At 72.3% G+C, this 10,696-nt stretch overlaps 1 protein-coding gene across 1 annotated transcript; it reads left to right on the top strand.

The window, feature by feature from the left end:
• Positions 1 to 259: 259 nt before the first annotated feature.
• On the top strand, positions 260 to 10,447 carry LOC125354426 (collagen alpha-1(III) chain-like). The gene is made up of 10 exons (XM_048350000.1): positions 260 to 310; positions 445 to 521; positions 1,354 to 1,510; positions 2,186 to 2,321; positions 4,034 to 4,364; positions 4,484 to 5,911; positions 6,030 to 6,255; positions 8,849 to 9,001; positions 9,299 to 10,015; positions 10,121 to 10,447. Exons 1-10 carry the CDS (start codon positions 260 to 262, stop codon positions 10,445 to 10,447), a joined length of 3,603 nt encoding a protein of 1,200 aa, XP_048205957.1.
• Positions 10,448 to 10,696: the final 249 nt, after the last annotated feature.

Here is a 10,696-nt window from a genome sequence, read left to right as displayed (position 1 = left end):
CCTCCTTGGGTGGCCCCGGTCACGGAGGCCGGGCCGGGTCCCCCGCGTACGCCCCGCCCCGCCCCGTCCAGCCCGCCACCGCCGCGGCCCCGGTAACCCCGCGGGCCTGGAGGGCCCGGCAGCCGGACCGGCCACCGATTCAAAGCCACAGAGGCGTGGGGCCAGGCAGGCTCTTGGGGGGCACTGTGCAGAGGCCCCCTGATGGGCACAGGGTGGGCCGAGCCCTTCCCCGTGCCCCGCCTGGCCGTCGGCACCGGCCATGCGCCACTCTGAGTCCCAGTCCCGCTTCCGAGCGGCGCTCTGCCTCCGTGTGGGGCCCTCGGGAGGGGCCCCCTCCCCCCAGCAGCCGGGCCAGCCCCACGCCAGTCCGTTCTCGCCCCCACACCACGAAGGAGGCCCTGCAGAGGGCTGAGAGGCTGGGCCGCGGCCCACTCCCCTTCCCAGACCCCCGCCTTCCTCCGTCCTCTCGGCTTCCTGCCCCGGGTCCCAGAGGAGGAGGCCGCAGGCTCGGTGGAGTTCAGGTCAGGGCCGGCTGGCCTGGCCGAGGGGCGGCTCAGTCCCCCCCCACCCCCGCCCCGCCGGCCGCCCCAGCTGCGGCTCAGAACAACCGACAGCACGAGGGCCACCCGGCAGCACCAGCCCAGGGAGACTTCTGGAAGGAAGATACCTCTGACGGGGCAGAAGGGAACCCCACGCCTGAGGGGGCTGGGCTCTCAAAGGCACGCGTGGGTCACCGGTACAGCGGGCTGGGGACAGGGAACCAGGGACAGGCCGCGGAGGCCCGCACAGGAAGGTGACGCTGGACGAGGCCCCCATTGCCAGTAAGAGCAGAAGCGAGCAAGCAGACAGCCCCGCCCAGGCCTGCCCAGGGCACACACGGGACCGTCCCCCCCCCCCCCCCGCCCACTGTCCTCTTCCCCTCCACCCACCTCCAGGGGCCGCGCGTCCCCTCCCAGCACACAGCCCACCCCAGCCGGGCAGAGGAAGCTGCTGACCCCCCAAGTGCCAGGCACCCTCAGTGAGAGCTTAGGGTCCCCCTGTGCCCACCGTCCCAGTGATCCAAACGGGGTTCCAGCCCCGCCGTGCCCCTTCCCCACCTGGGGCTCGGCTCCCAGCGGCTTGGGGGGGGGGCTCCTTGGGGAGGAGGGAAAGCGGTCAGTGTTCCTGGGCCCTGGTGGCCCCCAGGGGAGATGCAAGGGGTGGGAGGCTCGCAGCTGGTGCGGGGCCCAGGTGGAGCCCAGGCCTGCAGCGCCTCCAGCCCCTAGCCTGCCCAGGTTCCTGGATGGCCCCGTGTCCCTGGGGCTTGGCCAGTTCTCTGCCGGGGCCTCTCTTCTGCCCCCTCTCACCCAGTAGGCTGAGCGGCCACCGAGGGCACACCACCATGCTCTCCAACCCAAAGGGGCCCTCTGCCATGCAGGCCCCTGCCCATGGCCGGCTGGGGTTGACGGCCGGAGCCCAGGCCTGCCGTGGTGGCAGAGGCCACTCAGGGGCCAGAGGGGCCTCAGTGCAGGTCAGGCGAGGCAGTGCCAGGTGCACGGGCTCCTTGGGGCTCCCTTCCTCTACCCAGCCTCCTCTTCCTCCTCCTCCTCCTCTGCAGAGCCCCCCAATTCCCCTGCCCCCCCCCAGAACTGCCCTCAGACCCCCCCCCCCAGAGCTGCCCTCAGACCCCTGACATTGGCCTGACTAGCACACCAGTCCTGGTCCGCCGCCCCCCTCCCCCCCTCCCCTCTACCCCCCCCCCAGGGAGAACAGGAAGAGCAGGGGCTGGGGAGGGGCCCAGCCGCACACTGCCCGCCCTCCAGCCAGTCCCCACGCTAAGCCAGCAGCCCAGCTGGCCGGAGGATTGAGGCCAGGGCGCTCTCCGCTGCACGGGACAGGCTGAGCAATGGCCGCAGGACACGTGGGGACTCCCCTGGGACCCAAAGACACGGCTGCAACCCCAGAAGGCATTACCAGGCCCGGGCAGGGGCGTCTCCTCACACCCTGCCCCGCCGCGTGCCCGGAGCTGCCCTCCCTCCCGCGCTCCCACATCTCAGGCTACCCAGTCCCGTGGGGATCGGCAGCCGCGCACTGTCCCCGCCCTCCCCCCGGGGGGCAGGGCCCAGCCTGCGGCCCAGCCCCTTCCAGCCCCGGGGAGCTGGACCAGGGCATCGGGGAGCACTTTCCACCTCCATTCTTGGCACAGGCCGGCATGGGGGCCCTGGGCCTTCGGCCCTTCCTGTCTGGAGTCCTGCTCTCGGCCCTGGGATGGGCAGCCTCACCTCAACGCCCAGCCACCCAGGCTGACCTGCCGCTCCACTCACCAGGCCGGGAGCGCGATGGCCCGTCACCCAGACCACATGCACTGCCGCGCCCATGCCCAAGGCTGCAGTGCCCAAGGCTGCAGTGCCCAAGGCTGAGGTGCCCAAGGCTGCAGTGCCCAGGCCGAGATGCCCAAGGCTGCAGTGCCCAAGGCTGCAGTGCCCAGGCCGAGATGCCCAGGGCTGCAGTGCCCAAGGCTGCAGTGCCCAGGCTGAGATGCCCAGGGCTGAGATGCCCAGGCTCAGATGCCCAGGCCGAGGTGTCCAGGGATGAGATGCCCAGGCTGAGGTGCCCAGGCCGAGATGCCCAGGGATGAGATGCCCAGGGCTGAGATGCCCAGGCTGAGATGCCCAGGCCGAGATGCCCAGGCCGAGATGCCCAGGCCGAGGTGCCCAGGCTGAGATGCCCAGGCCGAGGTGCCCAGGCTGAGGTGCCCAGGCCAAGATGCCCAGGCCGAGATGCCCAGGCCGAGATGCCCAGGCCGAGGTGCCCAGGCCGAGGTGCCCAGGCCGAGGTGCCCAGGCAGGCTGCCCCTCACAACAGCCACTTGTCAAGGGGGGGGCTTGGCTCAGAAAGGATCAGCCCACCTACCTGGCAACTGGCACTGAGGCCCGGTGGAGAGCACCCAGCCACAGTGGAGCACCTGAGGAGCACTGGGCACTCCGGTGGCCCTCGGTGGAAAGGAGAAGGAACCGTGACACCCCTCCACTGTCGCCCGCGGCCTCCCGGCTGCCTTCCCAGGCCAGGCCCCACGACAGGACGGGCGGTCTGGTCAGGGGCAAGAACGCCCTGGGACCCCACGACACCCACAGCCCACTGCAACCAGGACCCCTGGCGCCTCCTGCCCAGCCCGGTCGGTTGGCCCCGGCTGTTTCCATGTCCTCCGCCATAGGAAGTCTGACCCCAGAGAACCAGGACCTGCCAGCCCAGATCCGACGTAATCAACTCAAAGCCAAATGCAGAACCCAATTAGGAGCCTTGGCCAGCGGCTCTGCCTCGTTTGCTCGCTTGAGGTCGGAGGCATCCTGCCCTTTCTGCCTCAGATTGGATTAGGGAGCCATTAGCGGCCGGGACAGGAAGGACTGAGTCCTGAGAATCTTCAGGGCGGCCACGAGGGCCCCTGGCAGCGCGGCTGCTTGTGGATGGGAAGCCCCGGGCTCTCAGGAAGCAGCGGAGCCAGAGCCAGGGCGGAGAGACGGGAAACACCGCCCCCCCCGAGACCCGGGGCCCCCAGGGACCCCAGGCTAGGCAAGGATGGGGAGCACGGGCCGCCCACACTCCCTCCGGCCTCCCCCCGCCGAGCCGGCCACGTCCGTGCCCCTCCCCCACGTACGAGACGAAGCTCTCCAGGCACACCTCTCCACCCCGCCCGGCCTCGCCCAATCTGGGGTGCCCCTGGACCCAAAGCTCCCCAGGACCGGTCAGTCACGCCCCCTCCTCCTCCTCGTCATGCCCCTGGCTGGCCTTCCACTCCGGGCGGGGGGGGGTTGGTGACAGACCAGGGACGGCGGGGGCCCAGATCGCAGGGGCCCCGTGCCCGTCCCGCCAAGCAGAGCCTGAGCCCCTGCGCCCCAGACTCCCCAGCCCCTCCTCAGGGGCCCCGGCCATAATCCTCCGCGACCGGGCGGGAGGAGGCCCAGCTAATCCTCCTGACACGGAGCTCTGCCGGCAACCCCCCCCCCCCCCCCGCCACCTCCTGGGGACCAAGGTGACCCTCGCGGGCCTCTGGCAGCGCAACTTCAGGCTGAGGGAGCCAGGCCCAGGCAGGGGACCCGGAACAGCCAGCTCTGGGTGGTGGTGAGGCCCCTCCGTGCGGCGGAACAAGGGACCGACAGAGCCGGAGGGCCCAGCCAGTCCACGGCCACGCGGGCTCGAACCCAGCGCCAGCGCGCAGCCCCCAACGTGAACTCGCAGCTCCGAGCCGGGCAGCCCGGCTCCGCCCTCTCACCCAGCTCCGGGCGTGGAGCCAAGCCCGAGGGCCCCAGGCTCCTTCCTGTCCCTTTCAGTAAGCGCCACGGCCCCACATCCACACCGGGCCACCCCACCTCCCAGGCGGGGTCCGGGTGAGGCTGAGACGTCCACCGCCGGGCTTCCCAATGGCAGACCTGGGCAGTTTCTGCAGGCCCGGTGGCCAGCCTCCAAAACCAGGTCACCGAGGGCCTCGGCCTCCCCCCACCCCCAGGACACCGCTCTGCCCCGACTCCTCCGTGCTCTGGGCCTGTCCCGGGCTGGGCCCCAGCCCCGACTCCTCCGTGCTCTGGGCCTGTCCCGGGCTGGGCCCCAGCCGCCCCGACTCCTCCGTGCTCTGGGCCTGTCCCGGGCTGGGCCCCAGCCCCGACTCCTCCGTGCTCTGGGCCTGTCCTGAGCTGGGCCCCAGCATCCCCGACTCCTCCGTGCTCTGGGCCTGTCCTGAGCTGGGCCCCAGCATCCCCGACTCCTCCGTGCTCTGGGCCTGTCCTGAGCTGGGCCCCAGCCCTGACTCCTCCGTGCTCTGGGCCTGTCCCGAGCTGGGCCCCAGCCCCGACTCCTCCGTGCTCTGGGCCTGTCCCGGGCTGGGCCCCAGCCCCGACTCCTCCGTGCTCTGGGCCTGTCCCGGGCTGGGCCCCAGCATCCCCGACTCCTCCGTGCTCTGGGCCTGTCCCGGGCTGGGCCCCAGCATCCCCGACTCCTCCGTGCTCTGGGCCTGTCCTGAGCTGGGCCCCAGCCCCGACTCCTCCGTGCTCTGGGCCTGTCCTGAGCTGGGCCCCAGCCCTGACTCCTCCGTGCTCTGGGCCTGTCCTGAGCTGGGCCCCAGCCCCGACTCCTCCGTGCTCTGGGCCTGTCCTGAGCTGGGCCCCAGCCCTGACTCCTCCGTGCTCTGGGCCTGTCCCGGGCTGGGCCCCAGCATCCCCGACTCCTCCGTGCTCTGGGCCTGTCCCGGGCTGGGCCCCAGCCGCCCCGACTCCTCCGTGCTCTGGGCCTGTCCTGAGCTGGGCCCCAGCCCTGACTCCTCCGTGCTCTGGGCCTGTCCCGGGCTGGGCCCCAGCCCCGACTCCTCCGTGCTCTGGGCCTGTCCCGGGCTGGGCCCCAGCCCCGACTCCTCCGTGCTCTGGGCCTGTCCCGGGCTGGGCCCCAGCATCCCCGACTCCTCCGTGCTCTGGGCCTGTCCCGGGCTGGGCCCCAGCCGCCCCGACTCCTCCGTGCTCTGGGCCTGTCCCGGGCTGAGCCTCAGCCCTGACTCCTCCGTGCTCTGGGCCTGTCCCGGGCTGGGCCCCAGCGGCCCACGGGGGAGGCCAGGGCGCAGGCTGGGTCCTGAGGTTTCGGGCGCTGGGCTCTGCCTGGGGGCAGCCCGGGTCCACACTGCAGCCTCCCTGGCTCAGGCGCCCTGCAGGGGTGAGGTGCGGGAGGAGAGACGGCAGCTGGTCCCAGCTCACCCCAACCCCAGGCCGGGGCCGCGGGCGGGCAGCGCAGGCCAAGGAGAGGCAGCGCGTTCACTGCTGGTGACCCAGCTCCTGTCTCCCCACTGCCCCCCAGGACCCCCCGAGGCCTCTGGAGGGCAGCAGGCCAGGGCTCGCCCTCCCCTCTGTCCCTCGTGGCCGGGCCTGCAGCCAGCACCGGCTGGAGGGCGCAGGTGAGGACAGACGCGCAGGCGGAGCCGGTGCCGGCGCTCGGCCTGCCCCGGAGCCGCAGGGCACAGCGACGCGGCCTCCGCGGGCTCCGGGAAGCCCGTCCATCCTCCCGGTGCTCAGGACAGAGAGACGGTGGGGTGGAGATGCCGTGCAGCTGTCGGGGGTCCAGGGAGGGCCCCACGTGACCCCCACGGGCGAGCAGGATGACCCCGGCACCCCTGTGCCCACTGGCCCCCGGGGAGACAGGACCCCCTCCCCCCTCCTCTGCAGCGCGGGGCCCGAGCCCCTGCAGGGCTCCGGAGGGCAGGGGCGGTCGGATCTTGTCCCCACCCTGGGGCAGCAGGAGGCTCGGCTGCCCCGCCTCGCCCGGGGAGAGCTGGGAAATCAAACCCCACAAATCACCCCCCACGGGCACCGGGACACAGGCGGGTGCGGCACACCCTCCTCGCACACGGAACAGACACACACGCGCACGCACACACACGCGCACGCACACACGGCGGCACACCCTCCTCACACACGGAACAGACACTCATGGGATGGGGCCACGCACACGCACACACACGTGCACACACGCACACACGCACACGTGCACACACACACGGCAGCACACCCTCCTCACACACGGAACAGACACTCATGGGATGGGGCCACGCACACACACACACGTGCACACACACACACGCACACGCACACACACACACACACACGCGCACACACGGCAGCACACCCTCCTCACACACGGAACAGACACTCACGGGACGGGGCCTCACACACACGCGCACACGTGCACACACGCACACACACACGTGCACACACACACGGCAGCACACCCTCCTCACACACAGAACAGACACTCACGGGACGGGGCCTCACACACGCGCACACATGCACACACGCACACACACACGTGCACACACACACAGCAGCACACCCTCCCCACTGTCCTCCATGCACCTGCGACAGGGCTGGGCTTGGACATAACCTCCCTCCCTCCCCCGCCCCCTCTCCCCGTCCCGGGGCAGCACAACCCCTGCCCAGACAACCAGCCCCCTTTCTGCCGTCCTTCTCCCCCAGCCGGGCCTCTTCCTCTGCCTTTCTACCTCTCCTAGAGGACCTCCTCAGGAGGCCCCCCTAGGTCCACCCCACATACAGGGGCCAGCAGCACGGAAATGGGGGGACAGAGCCCCCCAGCCCTTCCTCAGAAGCCCCAAGGTTCCCAAGCTCCCGTCTCCCGCAGGCCAGCCCAGCATGGGGGGCACTGGGACAGTGCGGGGGGAGGAGAGGCAGGAGGGGCTCCCCCGCCCCGGCCCGCGGCCCTCCCAGGGACCAGAGCAGCCCCTGGCCCAGTGCCTCGGGGGAGGGAGGAGGGAGGGAGGCAGGGAGGGAGGGAGGACCGGCCCACACACATATGGCCGAGATTATTTAAACGTCTGAGAGAAGCAGCGCGCCCCCCACACGTCTGGGCGCCTCCTCCCCAACTATTTTTACTTTATCAGGGAGTGTGAGCCGGCTCCCTCCAGTCCTCCCGGCGGGACCCCAGGGGCCCGGGGCCTGGCGGGAGCCTCCTGCCCCCCGGGGTGAGTGCACCCCATCCGCAGGCCCGGGGGCGGACGTGCCCTTTTCCTCCCGCAGCGCCCTCCCCGCCGCAGGGCCCCGGCGTCCTGCAGGAACGGCCCCCCCCACACACACACAGCGCCCAGCCCGGCGGTGGGGAGGGGCCTCGCTCTGCACACCCGCCCGTGCCCCTCGCACTGGGAACAGACTCCCCGGGGCCCTCCACTCTCCCTGGCCCCGAACCTCTGCCTCCCACCCGCTCTCGGAGCCCCCCACACCGGGGAGGGTGGGCCAGTGCTCATGGCCCCAGGATCCAGCCCTCCATCTGGAGGGAGGGGGAGGGGGAGGGGGGCTGCCCTGTAGGGAGCAGGTCCCAGGCGGCCCGGGGCGTGGGGGGGGGGCACTGAACTTCAGGAACGTTCCACACAGCCAGCCATGGCGGCAGGGCAGGACATCGTAAGGCCCACTGCCCGGGGAGGCCCCTGTGCGGTGGCCCCCGCCCAGGCCTTCCAGGCCACCTCAACGCCCCAGGGCCTGGGAGGCCCCATGGCCAGGCCTCCCTCCCCCTGCCCCACACAGCCAGGGCCTCCGAGGGTGCGGGAGCCACGTCCCACCTCAGTGGGGGTCCCTTTCCTGCCCCCCCATTCCTGGCCACGGCCCGTGGCAGCTCAGCTGGGGGCAGTCCTGCCAGGAACGCGAGGCTATTCATAGCCCATGCCACAGCTTCCTGCTCCGGTAGGGCCCCTCGTCCCGCGTCCCCGGGGCTCCTATCCCTGCCTCCAGTTCTGCCTCCCCTTCCTCCGGCCCGGCCCGGCCCGGCAGGCCTGCCGCTCCTGGGCTCCCGGGCGCCGTGTCCAGCCCGCACTGGGCAGCCCCGGCTGCTGAGCCACCATACCAGGACCGCAGCTGCTAGGGGGTCGGGGCCACGTCCCAGAGAGCCACCGACCCTGCCTGCCCCCCCCCAGGTGCAGTGGGCAGTGGGCAGAGCCCACGGGAGGCAGAGGCGCTCGGGCCAGGCAGGGAGGGCAGCAGCTGGCACGGCCAGGCAGCTCTGGGTGGAGCGGGCAGAGCCGGGAGGAGACCGGAGGCGGAGGAAGGCGGGGCCCCTCCACTCCTCCACTCTGAGGCTCGGGATCCGTTTCCTAGAGAGCCCAGGGCCTCCTGCGGCCCCAGCGCAGGTGCCAGGGCAGGTGTTCTGGAAACGGAGCGGGCCTTCCAGCCCTGACCTCCCAGAGTTCCTCGGCCAAGTCCCCGGTGCCCGTCCAGACATTCGCCCTGATGGGTCAGACCTGGGCTCGGCCAGCGCCCGCCCCCGCCCCCGCCCCCCGCCCCCCGCCCCCGCCCCCGCTCTTCCCCGGGGCCTCCTTGGCGCTGGCCCACAGGCCTCTGCTGACCCCGGGGAGTATGGGCTCCTCCGAGACCTGGGCTGCCAAACTCCGGCTCTGGCCGGCTCACCCAGGAGGGCTGGGAACCGGGGTCTTGGCGAGCTTCAGAGGGAGCTCACGGCTGCTCAGGGCCTCGGCCTGAACACCCGAGTCAGGGCCGTGCTCTCCTGGCCCCCTCCCGGAGCCACAGGAGCCCAAGCTCTCTCCCTCTCCACCTCTGGCCACATCTGGGGCCCTTCAGCTGGCTGGGGTGGGGCCTCTGCACACCGGGCTGCCCGGGTGGGGGACTTCCCAGGAACCAAAGACCCCTCCCACCCAGGCCCCGCAGCCCCGGCCTGCCCACCCCCTGCCCCTCCACGGGAAGTCTGTCCAGCCAGCCCGTAGCCCGCACGCGCAGGCTAGTCGGAAGGCTCGTGCGATGGCTGTTCCCCCCCCGCCCCCCCCCAGCCCTCTCAGAGCAAAGCAGCAGGCTCTGGCCTCCGAGAGGCGGGGCCTGGCATCTCGCACCTGCCCCAGGAGGGGGCGCTGCGCACGCTGGGGAAGGTGCCAGGAGCTGGGGAGGCTCAGCGGTGCAGATGGAGGGCTGGACTCGGGACGCCGGTCCATCTGCTCCGTCCTCCATCGGCTCCACACCGACACTGCAAGGACCCGCCATTGCAGCAGTGCGGCTCCCACGCCCCGAGGAGACCGGGGTGTCCCGGGCCCCCTCCATCCCAAGACCAGGGCTCTCCCCTGCCCCCGGGTTTCCAGTCCCCTCGGGCCCCGGGGGCTCTGGGGAGCCGGGCAGTAGCGGCCCCCCAGTGTCTGCAGGCAGGTGTCCTGAGCCCACGGCCAGCCCGGGGCACTGACGCCACGGAGCCTCCGTGGACCAGACGGGCAGGACCAGGCCAGGCAGGGCACCCAGCCGTCCCGAGCGGGGCTGTGGTCAGCAACGGGCCACGGCTCCCCACGAGGGCCCCAGAGAGCCGCGGTGCACCAGCCACCCCGTCCTCGCTCACAAGCGACGAGTCCGCGGGGACGGACGGGAGGACGGATGGGAGGACGGCGGCGGACGCCCGCCAGGGCCGCCCCAGCCAGGCATGGCGCGGCACGCCAGACGCGCTGGCTTCAATGCCCACACCTCCCCACTCGGCCCCCCTGCTCCTCGGGGCTCGGGGCCCCTGTGTGAGGTCGTAGCCCCCCCCCCCCGCACCTGCAGCCTCTCCCAGGGGCGTGCCGTGCCCGCCGGGGGCACGCCGGGTCACGTCCAGAGCGCCAGGCGCCACGCAGAGCAGCAAGAGGGGCGCGCTGACGCTCAGGCCCAGCCCCCGACCCGAAGGGGGCCGCCCGCTGCCCACCAGCTCCTTCCTCCCGTCCCTCCGCTCCGCCTGCGCGGCCCCGGCCGGAGCTAGCACCGGAGGAGATGGGGCCAAGGCCAAGTCCTGTCCCCGGCAGCACCGGGGGCCCCCTCCGGGCGGCTCTGAGAACCGTTCTCACACCTCGCAGCCCTCGCGCTGCCTGCCCAGGGGAGCGCCCAGGACGCAGGGCGGGAAAGTGGGGCAGCGCGGAGCCACGCTGGCCGCCCGGCGGAGCCCGGGCTGCTGTCCGTGGTGCTGACCGCGGCAGAGGCTCCCTGGAGCCCAGGAGGGCCCGATTCTCACCGGCCACAGCCCAAGCCCCTCAGCAGCCCTGGGACACCGGGGTGGGCCGGGGGTCAGGGGACGGCAGCTGCCCTGCTGGAGCCCTTCCCCCAGCTGCCCGCCAGAACCCTGAACACTTTACCTGCGGCACTGACAGCGACAGAGCAGAGGGCGGGGGCAGGACAGGGCAGAGGCTAGGCAGAGGGCAGAGGCTAGGCAGAGGGCA

The sequence above is a fragment of the Perognathus longimembris genome, chromosome 7 (assembly GCF_023159225.1).
Source record: "Perognathus longimembris pacificus isolate PPM17 chromosome 7, ASM2315922v1, whole genome shotgun sequence".
Classification (NCBI taxonomy): domain Eukaryota; kingdom Metazoa; phylum Chordata; class Mammalia; order Rodentia; family Heteromyidae; genus Perognathus; species Perognathus longimembris.
Note: the sequence above shows the minus strand (reverse complement) of the source record. Positions and strands in the feature narration are given on the sequence as shown.